This window comes from Prinia subflava, chromosome 23 (assembly GCF_021018805.1).
Source record: "Prinia subflava isolate CZ2003 ecotype Zambia chromosome 23, Cam_Psub_1.2, whole genome shotgun sequence".
Taxonomy (NCBI): Eukaryota; Metazoa; Chordata; class Aves; order Passeriformes; family Cisticolidae; genus Prinia; species Prinia subflava.
Genome location: NC_086269.1, coordinates 6,428,018 through 6,441,501, shown reverse-complemented (window position 1 = coordinate 6,441,501; position 13,484 = coordinate 6,428,018). Strand labels below are relative to the sequence as shown.

At 51.0% G+C, this 13,484-nt stretch overlaps 1 protein-coding gene across 1 annotated transcript in view; it reads left to right on the top strand.

The window, feature by feature from the left end:
• The first annotated feature begins 422 nt into the window (after window positions 1–422).
• PKP1 (plakophilin 1) overlaps window positions 423–13,484 on the top strand; it is a 48,486-nt gene continuing 35,424 nt past the window's right edge. The window contains 2 exon segments of the mRNA XM_063418349.1: window positions 423–780; window positions 8,425–8,525. Of these exon segments, the coding sequence (XP_063274419.1) occupies window positions 579–780; window positions 8,425–8,525 (303 nt within the window). The 5' untranslated portion in view covers window positions 423–578.

Here is a 13,484-nt window from a genome sequence, read left to right as displayed (position 1 = left end):
AGCTGGGATCTGAATGGGTGCTGTGAGCAGTGTTGCTCTTACAGGCAGGGCCATCTCTTGGCACTGAGACCCGGGGTTGATGCAGTTTGGACAGAGGGAAATACTGGAACTCCGTGTGGGAGATGCTACAGCCCCCTGGCAGCCAGGGAGCTCCATTTCCTACCCAGACCCATAGATCCTCACCCCGACCCTTCTCAGTGATGATGTCCCTGCCCAGCCCTTGAGCCCACTGCCCACCTTGCCCACAGGCATCCCCCACGTGCCCCTGGCCCCCAGGGCTGGGGCTGGGCTGGGGGCAGGTTTGGGGCTGGGAGCTGCCCCGCAGCGGCACGGGGGTGCTGGGGCTGGCGGGGAGCGCGTGGGTGTGTGCGGGCAGGGCTGTATATCCAGTCTGGCAGAGGGTGTGACTGCTCACACGCCGTGGAGCCGAGCTGCGAGCAGCAGCCCTGAGACACTCTGGGCCAGGGCACGTATGGCAAGGAGGGGTTTGGGGGACTGAGCCCAGCACAGCCGGTGTTCGGTGGCCTCGTGTTGTCCGTGTGAGTGAAGTGCAGCCCCTGTGCCCGCGCTCCCCAGCCATGCTCCACTCCCCGCTGAAAACAGCGCTGGCCTATGAGTGCTTCCAGGACCAGGCCAGCTCCACGCTGGCCCTGCCCTCGGACCACAAGCTGAAAACCAAGGGCACAGGCAAGCAGCGGGTCCAGGAGCAGGTGATGATGACGGTCAAGAGGCAGAAGCAAAAGTCGTCGGTGTCATCAAGTGTGAGCCACTCAAATCGAGGTAAAGTCCCGCAGCGAGGGGAGCCCTCTGGGGCAGGGCTGGTGCTCTGGGGTGTTTTGATGGGGTTTGTGGAGGGGGAACACGTCGCTTTGCTTCTCTCCCGGGTCACCTCAGGCAGGCTGTGCCAAGATCTCCTGACTGGATGGAAGGGTTTAGAACTGGACACAGAGCTGGATGCATCATCTCCTTCCCAGCTAGAGCTGATCCCGGGAATGCTGCTCTGCTCCACATCCCAGAGGCACTTGGACATTTCAGTGTGGTGCTAAAACCAATTTTTCCCTGGCTCTGAAGCTGGAGTAGCTGTCTGGTTTTGCAAATCCTTCCTCTACAAGTGCCCCCATGGCTGGAATTCCCCGCCACCCCCTCCTGTGGATGGGCAAAGCCGACAGTGCTCCTCCTCCACCCTGCCATGGGCTGGGGCTGAGGCTTTGCTGCTTCGTGAGTGCTGGGCAGGTGCAGAGCAGGAGACTGTGCCCACACACAGAACACAAACCTTTACTCGGGATTTGCCTCTGGAAATCCCAACACATCTCCCATTTGCAGGCTGAGAAGTGTGGAGTCTCTGGGACCCCTGGTGGGAGTGATGGGAAGGAGCTGAGCTGGAGGAGTGTCCCTGGTGTTGGTTGGTGGGGGTGTTTCACAGCCCCCTCCATTTGCCGGTGTTGGGGTCCAGGCAGCTGTTCCACCTCTGTGCACTGTGTGCCACAGAAACAAGTAATCAGCTGAGCCCAGCAGCCAGGTGTCCTGCTGGAAACCCCTCCTCTTTGGATCAAGGCTTGACAAATGGTTCTCTCTGCCATCCTGGAGAAAGGCAATCTGGAGGTAAAGCCCAGCTTTCCCCAGCTAGAAGCTGCAAACCCAAAGAGTAGTGACAAATTCTGTGCAAAACCTCCTGGCTCTTGGAGGAGCTTTTTCCAGCAGCCACGAAGAGCTCTGGCCTGGCTGAGCCCAGCAAGGAGAGGAGATCCCCAGGCTTTAGGGGCCGTTGGGGTGCTGGAGCTGGGACGGAGCATTCAGCTGAGTCTAGAGTGAGCAGCATGGAGGGGGGTCCTGGGTGAGCTGGGCCAGGCTCCGGTCCCTCCTTTGGGAGCTTGCCTTGTCCAAGCTGCATGGTGAGGCTGAATCCTGTGCTGGTGAGGTGCCATGGTCCAGAGACGTGTTTGGGGCTGGATTAGCAAGAGAAGGTGGGTGGCTGTACGCTGCTGGGGGAAGTGTGGAGGTGGTGCTTCCACAGGAGCCATCCCTGCTCTGGGAATTGCAGTTGCTGGAACAGAGGGAATGGAGCAGCTCCAGAATGAGGGCAGGTGGGCTCTGCCAGGAACAAACCCCTGCTTCCTCTGTTTTTGTGGACTCAGACTCCAGCAGATGAGTGGGGGCAGGGCCAAGGAGAGCTCTTCTCTGCCACCAAAGTGGAAGATAGAAATCTCCTCCCACCTCCAGATGGTTTATTGCTTAAGGTGTTACAGTGACAGACCTGACAAAATAAAATACACAGCAGGATGAGCTGAGGGGATCTGGTTGGAGAGGGAAGGGGGCAGAGGGATCCATAGGCAGGAAGGAAGGGAGGCAGAGGGGGATTATCCTGCTTGGAGAGGAGCCCAGGTGAAATCCCTGGGAAAGGAAAAAAAATAGCACATTCCTAAACTGCCTGTTTCTGCTCAACAAGCTAAACCCCTCCTCCAGACACTTTGGGGAATGTCTGGGAATGGGAATTGCGTGGAGATGTGCAGCTCTGGTTTCTGTATCCCAGGGAAGCTGAGTCACATCCCACTCCCAGGAGTTGCCTCCAAGCACGGGGCCCAGGCCCCCCCCCATCTAATTCCTACCAGGAGTGGTTGGCCAGCAAAGGTCCTGGGGGCTGATTCATCCCAGTGCATTCCTGGATGGAATCCCAGAAGGGTGAGAAGCTGCTGTTTGTTCCCAGGATTGTCTCCTGGTTGGTGTTGGAGCAGGTCAGGCTCAGCTTTCAGCTGTTGGGTTTTACTGCTCTTACCCAAAGATCAGGTGGGCATCCCCCATGAGAGGCTATGTGGGTCTGTTAAGTGTGGATTCTGCCTGCCCAAACCCTCATCCAACTTCAGCTCCCTGCATCCCTCGGGATTTGTCAGAGATGCTCCTCAGAGGCAGCACAAGCTGGGGAATTCCGAAAACCCCTGAGAAGTGGGGCTTTGTTCCTTCTGCTCCCAGACAGTCCCAGCGTGGGGCTGGGCAGGTGCTGGGCAGGTCCAGGTTTGTTACTGTGTTTGGAGCTGTGGTTTGAGTTGGAGCTGGAGCAGGGCCCAGAGCTTCCCCCAGTGGCAAGAACCACGTCCTGGTGTGTGTAGGATGGGGAACATGGAACCCTCATGCACATAGCAGGGTGGGGGTGTTGTATCCCATTGCTGGAATTCCTTTAGGGGATCGGCACACACTCCCTCACTATCCCAGTGATTGATGGAGCCATAAATGACTTGGTGATTTGGAGTCCAGCAGGTCAAGGCACTGTGGCCACTTTGGAGATCTGGTGTCCCTCAAGGGCAAGGTGGCCAATCTGGGCCCAAACTGGTGTGCACTGGGGTGAGGCAGTGGGCAGAAACCTGCTGCCAGCAGAATACTCCTGAACCCAGTGGGGCCTTGGCTCAGCACAGCAGCTACAGCTATTCCCAAGGGTGACCATGGAGTCTGGGATCTGTGGGGTCCGTGGGATCTGCTCTAGGGCTTATCTGTCCTCCTCCCCATGGCAATACCAAACTAGATGGCTCCCCCTGAATTTGTGAGTAATGCACATTTCCAGAGAAAATTAATTTCAGTTGCATGGTAGAGGAAAAGGTCAGGCCAAGCTGAACCAGCTCCTTGTAGCCATGAGCTCTGTTCTGCAAAGTCTTCTGGCTACAAGAAAGTTCTGCCAGTGATTTGTCACTGAGGAGACACATCCAAGGAGTGTCAGATCCAACTGTCCTATGGCTCAGCTGGGTTGAAAAGTTTCTGTGCTGGCTATGGCTAACAGTTGAGTAATTCCACCAAGGTCTGATGGGACCCCACCTGGCTTTGGTGGGGATCAGGACTCTGATGTGAAGGGCAGATTTGGGGGATAAAAAGTCTTTTGCAGACTTCTGTAACTTCTCCCAGTGTGAGATGATTCAGTGAAAGGTTCCACTCTTCCACAAACCTCAGATTATTGGGATACAAAAAAATCCCAAGCCCATTAGCTCAGAGGCCAGAAGGCAGAACTGGAGTTTTGTCATTCCTGTAGGAATCTCAGTGTCTGGGATTTCACTGACACTTCTCTCCTAGAAGGCACCCAGGCTTTGCTTTCTGCCTCCCACAGGCCTCTGCTCTCCCTGTGTTTTTCCTATGTTTAATCATCCTTATTGTTTAAAGCCGTGCATAGTTTATGATTTAACTTGCCAAGCCTGCACTGCCAGTGACTGGTTCTTGTCTTGCCTTTCCCTGCCACAGATTAATATTTATTAACAGACATCCTTTTCCACAATCTCCACATTGGCTCTATGTGTCCGGCTGCCTTTGGGAAAATGGCACTTCGAGCACAGCTCTCCTCCTGCCATCAGTGCCAGCTGCAAGAGAGGAGAGTTGCCTTTGAGGAAAGGAAATAACTCATCAAGAACAGCTACACTGGGTTCAATGGCAGCCTCAGTTTGCCATGCAGTAATGGATAACAGGGATGGAGAAGGGGATGAGGCCAGCGGGAGCACTGCAGGGGGACTCACAGAGATGCACTGCAAGGTTTTGCACTTCTTATCTGATGTAATTGGATTTTACCCTCATGAATTGTCCCACTGAAGATAAAAGAGATTTTAAAATGTCTAAGTTTTAAAGGAGATGTCATGGCGGGGATGATAATTTGGGGAGGGGGGAATCTGAGCAGCCTTCAGGGTTGTTTTCTGCCCACATGGTCACTGAGAGGCTGCCCCTCCTCTGTGTGTTTCTACCACACCTTTCCAGTCTGTCCTAGCTGTTGAGGGTCCTCTGTCATGAGGGAAAGCTGAGGGAGCTGGGGGAGCTCAGCCTGGAGAAAAGGAGGCTCAGCGGGCACCTTCTGGGTCTGCAGAACTCTCTGACAGGAGGGGGCAGCCGGGGGGGGTCAGGCTGTACTCCAGGAAGGCCCTACTACTCAGGGAACAGGGGACAGGACCAGAGGAAACAGCCTCAAGCTGTGCCAGAGGAGGTTCAGGGTGTATATGGGGAAAAGTTCTTAATGCAAAGGGTGGTCAGGTCCTGGCACAGCTGCCCAGGGTAGAGGTGGAGTCACCATCCCTGAAGTGTTCAATGGATTTGGCACTTGGGACATGGGTTAGTGGTGAACATGACAGTGCTGGGGAAATGGTTGGACCCTTCAATTTCAGAGGATTTTTTCAGCCTCAGTGATTCTGTGATGCTGTGGTTCTGTGTTATCTACTCTGAGTACAGTGGTTTGAATTGGCTCTGTGTTTGCCCAAGTCCACATGGGCCCTTCAGGGACCTAAACAGCTGCTTGGGTGACAAGAACTGGGACACAGACACATGGACATAGCCAGAGAAAAGCACACAGGGGGGATCTCCCACTAAGAGCATTTTCACCCTGACCCAAATGGGTTTTTTGTCATTGCCTGGGTTTATTCCAAATTCCAAGGACCTGTGACCAGGTTGTGTAGTCTTTACTCTTAAGGTGTTTGAAGAGAGGGATCTCCTTCCTGTCCCTAAGGGCAGGGGAGACAGCTCCCAGCTGGCTGTCAAGATGAACCAAGCAGAAAAGTGTCCAAACCTGCACAAAGAAAGATCAGGTTTTCTTCAGCCACCTCCACCAGAAAATGCCCAGGTTCTTCCTTGCCTCAAGACTGAGTTCTCCAGGCAATAAATCCCAGTTGAGTGGTGGCAGGAGAAGTATCTTCTCCAACCAGCAGGGTGACTTCAAAATGCCTTGAACATTTGAGGTTCTGTGTAATTATGTGTTTATAAGCTCTTATGTACAAGTTCTGGGAGGTGAAGGCAACCCTTCCACTGCTGGAGAACATAAACTTGAACCAACTGCCTGATCTCTTGAATTTGGCCATGTAGCAGTGAATTTACTGAAGACAGTTACAGATGTGCCTAAACTGGCTTATTTTGGGTGTCTCCTTGCTCTAACCCCAAAGTCTGGAGTGCATGGCAGGAACAGATCCTGAAAGGAAAACTGTGGTCCCCAGGCAGGACTGGTCAGAGGGACCTGTTAGTCAGGCACAGAACCCCTTTTTACAGCTGCTCACCCAGGAAAATGCTCCAGCTGCTCACACCTGCAGTTACAGGATGTTTACAGAGAATGAGAGGCTGATTTGAAGAAGGAATTCCCAGGAAATTATCATGGAATGGCTTTGTCTTTGTGTTCAGACTTATGGTTATCAGATAATTCTGTGTCCTGGGGAATCACCTGGCCCAAACTCACCACTTCCAGCACTGCCTTGCTGCTGCTGAGGCCCAATACTGATGTCCTGATGTGGAGCTGAAGGGAAATCACAGGGTGGAGAGGGAACACAAGGTGAAGAACATCACTGAATCTCCTGTTGCATTTCCATGGCCACTTCCTTGCCTTACCGGCAAGTTCTGTGCAAGTTTATGTGCATGAGGCACTCTGGGCTGGGGAGATCTGGATGAGGTGCAGTGCCCACCGAGTCTCTGGACTATGGAAAAGCAGCTCCTGTGGTTTCCTGCACAGGTGCAGGGCTGGGAGCCGACCTGGCTGTTGCCGTTCTCCATCCAGGAATGTTCTCCAGGTGCAGTCCTGCTCACAATAGAAAGCAAATCTCATTATTTACACCACATCCACAGGAATCATCTTCCTGAGAAAATGCAAGAATTTTTAGCCACAAACCAAATCAGCATAACAGGTTCTGGGTGCCTCAGGCAGGGCAATAAATTAGGTTTATTCCAAGGATCAGTGGCTGGAAGAGACCTGAGTGGCTCCAGGGCCTTTGTGGTGAAGCTTATCCAGTTTATCTCAGAGATGAGTCTTATCAAACAATCACAGAGATTAGGATATTTCTGACATTACCCACCAGTTTAGGTGCATAAGTTAGGACAGGTAAGTCCTGATTTTGTACTTTGTTAGACATTCAGAGCTTCCCCTGGAAGTTAATTGGAGTGTAGGGTTTGCACTTCCTCATAACGGGACCTGGGATGCCACAATTATTGAGCACTTCTGAAAATGAAACTGAAATCATCCTAAACTTAATTTTACCATCCAAAGGGGGGTTAAGGGAATTCCACTGTGGAGAGAGAAAGATTCACTTCATTTCGCTTGTAGTGAGGAATGTGGCATTGAGTAAAATGCTTTTAGGAAGGATCCAAAGGTTTCAGTGCCAGAGACTGCTGGGAGAGCTCTTGGAAGGGCTGGGGTAGGTAAATCCAAACTCTGGTTAAAGCACTGAGAAATAGGAAAAATGGCTGATGGGTTCCTCCCGATCCAAGATATTTGCATATTTATAAAACATACCTGAGATCCAGTCTCACTTATTCATCCAGCATCCCAAAAATAATGATGGAGCTCTATACATTTTCAAGGAAAGAAAGTATAGACACACCAAGTGATCTTTTAGAGGCAAAATTGGAATTCAAAGCATGCAATGAGGTTTTGTAGTGTTTGACCGGTTTAGATCCCCAGGTGTTAAATAGACTGGATCATCCTTTATCCATGGTGTTTATTAGTGAGCATTGATTGATTTTAGCAAGCCTTGCTCAGGCTGCTCATGCTGATGGGATTGGTGGGATTTGGACATGGAGTGGCCTGGTGAAAGGGTCAAGGGTGGGTTTTGCCTTCAGAGAGGGGAATTTACTACAATTTTCCATGGCCAGACATTCTGGGACAGGTAGCACAAAATATCATCAGGTTCTTCTCATACAACACCTAGGAGGCCACCAAGTTGACCCGAGGAAAGGAACTCCTTGTGTGTGAGGAAAGGCTGAGAGAACTGGGATTGTTCAATCCTAGAGAAGAGACGCTTTGGGGTGTCCTAATTGTACCTTCCAGTACCCGAAGGAGCTGACAGGAAACATGGAGATTCTTTACAAGGGCCTGGAAAGTCAGGACAAGGGGGAATGGTTTCCCACTGCCAGAGGGCAGGGTTAGACGGGATACTGGGAAAGAATTCCTCCCTGTGAATGTGGTGAGGGCCTGGCACAGGGTGCCCGGAGAAGCTGTGGCTGCCCCATGCCTGGAAGTGTCCAAGACCAGGTTGGACAGGGCTTGGAGCAACCTGCGATAGTGCAAGGTGTGTCTGTGCGTGGCAGGGGGATGGAACAGGCTGAGCTTTAAGGCCTAACCGAAATCATTCTGTGGTTCTAAATTTCATTACATCAGACACTGGCCCCGTCTCTGATCCTTTCTGCTCCTCTGCTTTGGGTTTTATGGCCCTTGGTCTTTTGTGCTGCAAACCTTGGGGTGGTTTAGGGGGTCTGTGGTGTGAGGGCTGGAGTTCCCAGCACTGACAAGGGCTCCTGTTGCTGCCTGTATTCCCTAGGTTCCTGTTGAGATTTATAACTGTCACTTTTCCATAAGTAAACTTGCTGTTAAAAAAGAGCTCTGTGCTCTGAAAGGGACCTGCTGGAAATCCTTCCTCCTGGGATTGCCTTCTCCTGGGAATGCTTTCTCCTAGGAATGTTTTCTTGTGCTGACCATGCCTTTTCCATTTGCAGGTTCCATGTATGATGGTTTAGCTGATGGTTATGGCTACGGCACATCCCGGAGCAGCTACTACACCAAAACCCAGTCAGGGAACAGCAGCTGGGGATACCCGGTAAGACACTCCTTGATCTGGGAATTGTGGCAATGTCTGAGGTGACCTGGACTGGAAGAACCTCTCACAGTCATGTAGAGAGGTCACAGTGCTTCAGAAGCTCGCCTGAGAGGGATCCTGGCTTTCTTAGGAAGGGATTCAGTGCAGTGGAGGAGGAGGATCGAGGGCCCCACAGCTGTTTTATGTGGGCATTTTAGAGTGGACAAGATTTAGTTTGGATTTGTGGGTTGATATCCAATGGCACAAGAGTTTGGAAGCTGCCTGAGGGATTAGGGTTGAGTTTAGAGTATCACAGCTCAGCTCAAGCCTGGAGCACATCCAGGAGTTCCCATCTTTGTTCCTGTGCACCAAAACATGGCTGTGAATGACACGAATGTGGCTGGGGAATCAGGGGATTTGCATTAGAAAAAATATGTGCTGCTGTTCCCAACCTCAGTGCTACTGCAGACCCTTCCCAGACATTCTCTGTGCTTGCAAAAAAGGGGGTCCAGTTCTTCCAAGATGATTTCCAAAAAAATTATTGCAGATTTCCAGAAAAAGCACAGGTGAGAACATACCTGTCTTTGTGCAGTGTGAGTCTGGATATCCCACAGAGCTCCTGGTCCTTGGTGACAGAACCCCTGGTACACAGGGAATCGCTCCAAACCATTTCACAGTCCACTGGGACAACTTGTGCTCATGTTGCCCCTCCATTTCAGGCCTGTACTCTGCTCTTCCCTGCTTTTCATCAGCTCTAAAGCAGAAAGAAGCAATTCACAGATCTGGGATTTGAATATGAGAAAAGCAAAGATCTCCTTTCAACCACCCTGGAACTGTAAAGCTGCTCTGTGTCAGCCATCAAAGGCTTGAACCAGGAAAGGTTTTGGTGACTCCAAGCACACAGACAGGGCTGCAGCTTTTCCTGGTGGTTGCCTGATCCTCTGCCTGTTCAGAGCACCAGCATTCCTCAGCTTCAGAAGGATTTATCTGGGTCTTTCCTAATGGCCTTGTTGTAGCATGATGGCTGCGAGGCAGTGGTGTCACTTGCTGAGTTTGCATCACTGGGTGTTCAGTAGGAAAAGTGGGAGCACTGGAGTGTCTTTGAAATGTTTATTTCCAACCTGTCTGTTGGCCTATTTCAGTGTTGGTTAAATCCAGCCAGGGGGCTTCTGTTCCCAGAAGAGAAAAATGTGTCCAGAGGAAGCACCAAGTTGATCAGGGGGATGGAGAATTCTGCTGTGAGGAAAGACTGGGAGAGTTGGGATTGTTCAGCTTGAAAAAGAGAAGCTTTGGGGTGACCATGCTGTGGCCTTGTAGTACCTGAAGGTGCTACAGGAAAGATGAAGAGACATTATTTTCAAGGGATGGAGTGGCAGGACAAGGGGGAATGGCTTCAAACTGCCAGAGGGCAGGGTTAGATGGGATTTGGGGGAGAAATTCTTCCCTGTGAGGCCCTGGCACAGGCTGTCCAGAGCAGCTGTGGCTGCCCCATGCCTGGAAGCGTCCCCGGCCAGGTTGGACGCAGCTTGGAGCAACCTGGGATAGTGGAAGGTGTCCCTGCCTATGGCAGAGGTTGCAACTGGATGAGCTTGGAGGACTCTTCCAACCCAGACCATTCTGGGATTCTGTGATGGGTCAGAGCACAGATCCGTCCATCCATCCATCCATCCATCCATCCATCCATCCATCCATCCATCCATCCATCCATCCATCCATCCATCCATCCATCCATCCATCCATCCATCCATCCATCCATCCTTCCATCCATCCATCCTTCCATCCATCCATCCATCCATCCATCCATCCATCCATCCATCCTTCCATCCATCCATCCTTCCATCCATCCATCCATGTGTCCTGCCTCCATCCCTAAGTTGTGGAGCCCTGCAGAGGGTCCAGCCTTGGTTACAAGGCAGGGTTTTTGTGGCCACCAGAAAAATGCAACTGAGGCAGCTCCCGAGGCAGAGGTGGAAAATATGAGCTTCACAAATCAAACAATTGGGATGTTTTGTTTTGATGATATGTTGCTGTTTGCCTATTATGATTCCTGAATGGAGTTTGTTGTGCTTTGTCCAAGCAAAATTGCTCTGTTTCAGCCATTGCAAGGGTTTGTAAATGGGTTTTTTTGTTAAAGAGGGAGGAAGCCAAGGCCCAGCTCTGCTCATGCTGGTAAGGTGCTACTGCAGCTCTTGTTGCTGATGTGAGGGTTATTGTTTGCTGTTGTTAATTCCTGATCTTGTTCCCAATCATTGTGGCAGATGGACAAATGCTGGGTAGGTGGAAATGTCACTGGCTGCTGGGGATTTCAGTCAACAGTGTTGGTGTTTTGGGGAACAGCTGGAAGGTGGTGATGAAGGTCAGGACCTTCATTAGACACCAGAGTCCCATGGACACAACAGTTCAGTCCCTCCAGGCTCACCAGGGATTTAGGCAGCTCTGTCTGTTCTCTGAGAGACTCCACTGTGCTTACACAGAGTGTCTTTCTTCAAATTTAAGTGACATGCAAGTCTTTAATTCTAAATATTTTTGATAAAGTTCTTCATGATCTGGGTTACTTTAGCAAAAAGGATTGGGACTTGTGAAGGATTCACAGTAAAATTTGTCTTACCTAACTGAGTCTATCTGAGAATCAGCCATTTAGTCCTGACAAGCTGTCTGACTCCTCCCAGGCCAACAAAGACAGAGGTAGGGGCGATGATTCATCTCCTCTCTCTGGGAGATCTGTCAGGTCAGGATGAATCAGCCCCCTTGGATCCCTATCTCCTGCCACTGGAGCTGCATGGAGCAGGGAGATGAGTACACAGGGAGATGACTGCACTCAGGGGCAAGCAGTCCCAGGTGCCACCTGCACTTTGGAACACATAACCTCAAGCTTAAATGTGCTTAACAAGCTCAACAGACACTAGACTCCCCAGCCACACTGAGCAGTGTCCATTCTGCTTCTTCCAGACAGTATTAAAGGTTCCACTCATCCACCACCAGCCTCCAGCTTGGGATAACTTCAGCTTTTGTCTACTGACCTGTTTGAAGTCTGAGCAGGTTCTGGGTTTCCTAAAAAATGTTTCCTGTTTGTAATTCCTAGGTTGTAAGACGTGAAACCAAAGATAAAACAAATTCTATTTTTGAAGGCAAAATTGCTGAACTTATTTCCAGCTGGGGCTAGTGCTGTGAATGTGTCTGAAAAGTGGCAAAGCCCTTTGAGGCACACAGGCAAACTCAGATACTTCAGGTAAATGACCCAGTGTAATATTGAGGGTAATGACTGACTCCCAGTCCCCCTGGAGTTAAAAAGGTGCAGTGAGGAGTCCATGTGCAGGGTGTTGTCCCACAGCACCTGCATCTGAGACACTGCTCTTGGAGTGCCCTGATCTAAGGCACTGGTAGATGGTGAACTAAAGGTGTACCGTCCTACCCACAGCTCTTAAAAGCTGCTGTCACTGACTTCCTCCTTTTGTCTTGTTTTGTGTCTTCCTGGAAATGTCAAACTTTTCACTTCTGTGTTTTCTTCACAATCTTGTGACACTGATGTTCAAATATTAGAGTAAGAGAAATTATGGATCTGGAGGAAGAGCTCTTTCTGGATCTGTCAGTTTGGAACAGGCTGCCCAGGGCAGTGGTGGAGTCTCCAGCCCTGGAAGTGTTCAAAAACTTGTGAATGTGGCTCTTGAGGACATGGTTTTTAGGGTGAATGTGGCAGTGTTGGGTTAATGATTGGACTCTTTGATCTTAGAGGGCTTTTCTAATTTAATGATTCCATAATTCTTTGTTTCTAACCCTTTGGATTAAACTCTTTGATTCATGCATTATTACAGATTATTTTCTGTTAATTACCTTTGTGGGGTGCCTCGTTTGCAGCATCACTGTCCCAGTGAGCACCTTCTCGCTGCCAGTGCAAGGAACACTGAGCAAGTGGGGCCACTCCACTTGGAGGCACTTGGAGGGCACTGGATTTGCTCTTGGCTGCAGCATTTCCTTCTTTAATGTGTCAGGGGCTGGCACAGCCCTCAAGGATGTTCAGCCTTTGGGAATTCCTTTGCTCAGACACTGGGATGCAGTAACGGGAGGACTGCAAACCCCTCTGTGTCAGGGTGATACCTTAACCCAGCTGCTGTGGAGCCTCAGACATATTTGTCACCCTTCTGCCACTGTGAGCTCTAAGTGGCCATCAGTTCCCAAAGCCCTCCAGCCTCAGGAACTGTGTCCTGGTGTGAACAACACCTCAGATCCTGCAGGAAGGTCAGTGGTGACCACGATTTACACAGAAAAGCCCAGAGGAGGGTTAAGGAAGCTGGGATGGGCACCTAGAGCAGTGAAGTCATGGCAGAAGCTTCAGCACGAGCCACACCCTTGTCTCTGACAGCTCAGTTCAACCCAAAAGTAGAGTCTCTCCAGCAGTGTTGCTAAGCCACAGCCACAGCTGGGTGGTCTGTGGGTTGCAGGGACCTGGGCACTCACCCCAGCTGCAGGCACAGGTTTGGAGAGGCACAACCAAACCCCAGACACATGGAGGGCAGCATGTGGGGTGCCACCAGCAAAGACCTCTGAGTTTCAGTTCCCATCCTGCTCTTGCCTGGGTCTCCTGGGTTGGCAGGTCCACTGCAGGCAGGCAGTCGGGGCATTCCCAGGTCCCCCTGAATGACCAAGATGAGGCAAGACAAGGACAAGGTACAGAACCCACCTGGCTCTCCATGCTGCTACTTCCACAAGAAATCCTTCACATGATGTGGAGGTGTCCACAGTGTCCCCCCAGCACTGCCTCCAGCAAGGACAAACAAACCCTGGATATTCTGGGGAGGGAATCTCAGATGTGTCCTGTCTCCAGCAGATCCTTATCCCCACAGAGCTGAGCTGGGGCTTTCACAGAATCATTGAGACTGGAAAAGGCCTCTAAGATCATCGAGTCCAACCTTTGACCCATCACGACTGAGTGCCAGGTCCAGTCATTTCTTGAACACCTCCAGGGACAGTGACTCCACTGCT